This window comes from Pygoscelis adeliae, unplaced genomic scaffold, assembly GCF_000699105.1.
Source record: "Pygoscelis adeliae isolate BGI_AS28 unplaced genomic scaffold, ASM69910v1 Scaffold4, whole genome shotgun sequence".
Taxonomy (NCBI): domain Eukaryota; kingdom Metazoa; phylum Chordata; class Aves; order Sphenisciformes; family Spheniscidae; genus Pygoscelis; species Pygoscelis adeliae.
This window is the reverse complement of record NW_008824986.1, coordinates 15866086-15870288: the sequence shown is the minus strand read 5'-3', so window position 1 is coordinate 15870288 and position 4203 is coordinate 15866086. Positions and strand designations below refer to the sequence as shown.

The 4203-nt window shown below is 44.6% G+C and overlaps 1 protein-coding gene across 1 annotated transcript in view; it reads left to right on the top strand.

The window, feature by feature from the left end:
• Positions 1-4203, top strand: part of VWA2 (von Willebrand factor A domain containing 2) — a 24040-nt gene that overhangs the window by 7815 nt on the left and 12022 nt on the right. Inside the window, exon 5 of the mRNA XM_009326046.1 lies at positions 1248-1357. Within this exon, the coding sequence (XP_009324321.1) occupies positions 1248-1357 (110 nt within the window). The remainder of the gene's footprint in view (positions 1-1247; positions 1358-4203) is intronic.

The following is a 4203-nucleotide window of genomic DNA, read 5'->3' as shown; positions in this document are numbered from 1 at the left end:
GCCAAGAAGGCCAATGGCATCCTGGCCTGTATCAGAAATAGTGTGGCCAGCAGGAGCAGGGAAGTGATCGTGCCCCTGTACTCGGCACTGGTGAGGCCGCACCTCGAATACTGTGTTCAGTTTTGGGCCCCTCACTACAAGAAGGACATCGAGGTGCTGGAGCGTGTTCAGAGAAGGGCAACGAGGCTGGTGAGGGGTCTGGAGAACGTGTCTTATGAGGAGCAGCTGAGGGAACTGGGGTTGTTTAGCCTGGAGAAAAGGAGGCTGAGGGGAGACCTGAGACGCTCTAAAACTACCTGAAAGGAGACTGTAGCGAGGTTGGTGTCGGTCTCTTCTCCCAAGTAACTAGTGATAGGACGAGGGGAAATGGCCTCAAGTTGCGCCAGGGGAGGTTTAGATTGGACATGAGGCAAAATTTCTTTACTGAAAGAGTGGTTAAACATTGGACCAGGCTGCCCAGGGAAGTGGTTGAGTCACCATCCCTGGAGGTATTTAAAAGTCGGGTAGATGAGGCGCTTAGGGACATGGTTTAGTGGGCATGGTGGTGTTGGGTTGACGGTTGGACTCGATGATCTTAGAGGTCTCTTCCAACCTTAATGATTCTATGTTTCTATGATTCTATGATTCCCCTAGTGTTTCTCTTAATCCTTACATAGACTGGGCTGAAAATCAGTAGCCTTTTCGCCTTCAAAGTTGTCACATTCCATAAAACTTCTTGTAAGGCTTCAGTGAAATATTCTGGATGTGTTGCCCAATACAGACAATTTAGTCTGTCTGCATTTTCAGGCATTTTCAACTACAGAAAATGGTTTTAGAGGAGGTAGTGGGAAAATAATTGGTTTGTGTTGCCTACTGTGCTCAGTGCCAGAGGGAGCTGCTTTTAGTAATGGAAAGATTGTCTGCACAGTGTATAAATGGCTTGGTATAAAAGGTGTTATTTATAAACTTACCGTCCTTGAGGCTACTAGCCGCTCTGAATGGATAAATATAGATCTTGAGCTGCCTGTAACTGCAGCAGAGGCTCCCGTTGTTTGCAGATGAACTTTTTTGCCTTGTTTATAGTCTGTATAGGTAATGCTGTGGTTTATGCTCTTTCTCTCTTTTTTGAAGTTCATTTAGATTGCCAGTGACTCAACATGCAAAACAGTGTTTGTCTCAATACAATATAGTGCTCCCAAATCTGTAAATTGATCAAAAGTGTAAAACTCTCACAGGCACCTTTCATGATCTTTAACCTTTTCTTTTAGGTCCGCGTGGGAATGATACAGTTTAGCTCAACTCCCCACCTTGAATTCCCACTGGATTCGTATCTAACCAAACAAGAAGTGAAAGAGAGAATCAAGAGGATTGTGTTCAGGTCAGCTTATTTTACAGCTCTTCTCTTTTTCTGGGCTATGAATGATCTCTGGACTGAGAGTTTTTTGAGGTCCAGACGTCTTCGCCTCTGCTATGCATACACCAATGTGATGCCCCCAGGGAGGGGGATGGATGAAGACTGCCTGTCTGTAGTCCATAATCCACAGTCTGCTAAAAACGTGCAACCTGGTCTGTCTTTGTCAGTGAAAGTTGAGAGGGAAGAAAGTTTTCAGTGTCCACTATAATGTGGTAAATAGGGGAGAGTTTCCCATGACCCTCCTGGCAGGTTTTTCTGACCGTTTGTGCCAGGCAGTGGGTTACATCCATCCAGGGAAAAGCAAGTGTGAGCAGAGGCAGGACAGTGTGCAACTTCATTTTTTAGTGGTTACAATTTCCTTTGTCCTGTGAGGCAGTGAAGAATTGCTGGTCCCTAGATATCTGCGCATGTGTGTCTGCTGAATTCAAGAGGATCAGGTTTTCAGATGGAAACTTTTTTTCTTCCTGAATGTTAAGACTTGGATGTCTTCCCATGACCTCAGGAAATGGAGCCAGAAGTCGAAAGAAACATTCTTCTTAGAGTGTCTCAAAATCCAAATTTTTCATCTCTGAGAAATACATTTGGGTCTACAAAGGACCTGACAACCACCCCAAAATAACACTTGTTTTGATTATAGGTGAGGTACTGGTATGGCCTGCGGGTGTCTACTCTTTCTTTAGTTGATCTGCATTAGGGCTAAAGTTCAGCTCAACGTTTCTCATGGATGTCTGCTGCTCTCCACATGATGTACATATTGCAAGCAAATGTGATCACTTTTGACTTTTTCAAGCAATATCAATTGTCTGGGTTTTGTTGTATTGCTTTTGACAAGTTTATCAGATCATGAAAACCTCTCATGTAATGTTACAGGAAAAACTTACCAGAAAACACGATATGCTCCTCCTCTTTGGCTGTTGCTTAAAAGTCTGTGAGAGCAGAGAAAGTGAAGCAGTGTTTGGTGTCTGGCACTGAAATTCCTTGATGACAACACATGGATGCTGACAGATCAAACAGAAATAATGACCTGGTGCTCGGCTGTTTCATCTAGTTTAAATAGAAAGCTGACATTTCAAAATAGATAAAACAGTTACGGATAGATTCCAGTTGGCTTCTGAAAAAACGGGGTGTTTGACGTTTCCATTCAGGGGCTCCTTGATGTGCTTCTGATGAGCCTTTGGCCAGTGAGGTGTTTTCCGACTTCAGCCCTGTGCTCTGGGCGTGGAGCTGAGAGCACTTGGAAGGAGGCAGCACCAGACTCAAGCGAAGCTTTTGCGATTTATTCAGAGACTGCCAGTCTCCCTCTGTGCATCTCGTCCAAATAGCTTTTGAGTTCATTGGCCAATTTCAACCAAATTTGGTGGTGATCTCCAAAGCTAAATTTCTTACCAATTTCTTTCATACAAGTACATGGCTGGTTACAGGAGAGAAGCCTTCATAGTGCTGTTTTTGAGGAAAGGCAGCAGGTAAAGTCCACACCTCCTTTGGCTTCAGGAAGTCCTTATTGGAGTAATGCCTTAAACACACTTTGTCTGTGCCAAAAAACAGCGAATCTCCAAATGCAAATCAATAAGAAACCAAATTTAATGAGCTTTGGTGCAGAGACTTTCTATTAACTTTTTCAAATCCTCAGGGCTCACATGGGCACAGCTTACTGAGTTCATCAAGATTTAGTCATCAACCTGACTACGCACAATGTTTTCCCTCATGCACAGCACTTTTCACTGAAGCATCTTACAGCTACTGACATCTGGTCAGGAAAAAGCAGATTTGGACATGCTATGAACACATGGTCATTGAGTATGCTTTGAAATGGTGGAGTGCAGAGGAGGAAGTACCTAAAGAAAGACGTTCAAAGTGAAAGGGCCTGGCAGGTACTGAATTAAGAGGTTTCTGTGAAAATCAGAGTAGACAGAAAAGAATGAACTTGGGCACTATCAAATGCTTTTCTAGAACAAGAAAATTGAGTTCTAAAGCACAGGAGGGATGTTCAGAAAGCAAATGGAGTGTGTTTGTGTCAAGAAAATGATGCCTCCAAGAAAGGAGTATCACTTGTGGTTTGGTTCCCCTTGGTTGCTCTGGATGGCAATAAAAGCAGCCCTAAAAGGCAATCATAGGAAGTGATTTATAGCACAGCTTCTTGGACACAATTAGAAGACAGCTGGAAATGTCTCCTCTGATCTAGTGGCTTAATTATCAACAGGTCTGGAGCGTGTTCCCAGTGAGCTGGGCTCTCTCTGGTATCAAATGTCCAGTCAGAGACGGCACATTATAGACCTCTCACATTGTGCAGATGGAGAACTACCAAGAGAGGGAGGAGGCAGACTCATGTCCATGCAGGATTTACCCCTTTGAGATAAGCAAATGTTTAGCCCTCCAACAACAAAAAGAGATAATGTGTTGCAGGCAGGGATCAAAGCTGGCAACAGTAGCTGAAGAACTTGCAGTGCAGGTTGCCCTCGGTTTTTACAGGGGACGAAAGGCTTTTGCCCAGCGTGTTGTGTTGTAGCAAGGTCTTAGCGTGGTGATGATTGGGTGGGGAACGTAGGTGGTTGATGTGAAGCTTGAGTTGGTTGCATCAGGTGGCCGGCAGCAGGGTCTGGGGTGCCTGGGCAGCCTAAGTCTCTGAGTGTGGGAGGTAGATAGGGAGTTAGGGCAGCTGGGACTGATTTCACCCAGCTACCTTGGGATCCAGCTGCACAGCCTACCAAACCTCATCCTGCAAGACAGGTGAGACCATGTCCTACCTCCTCTCCAAGCTCTCCGTTATGTTACGCATGGCTTTTACTTAAATCAAATTTCAGTGTTTGGCT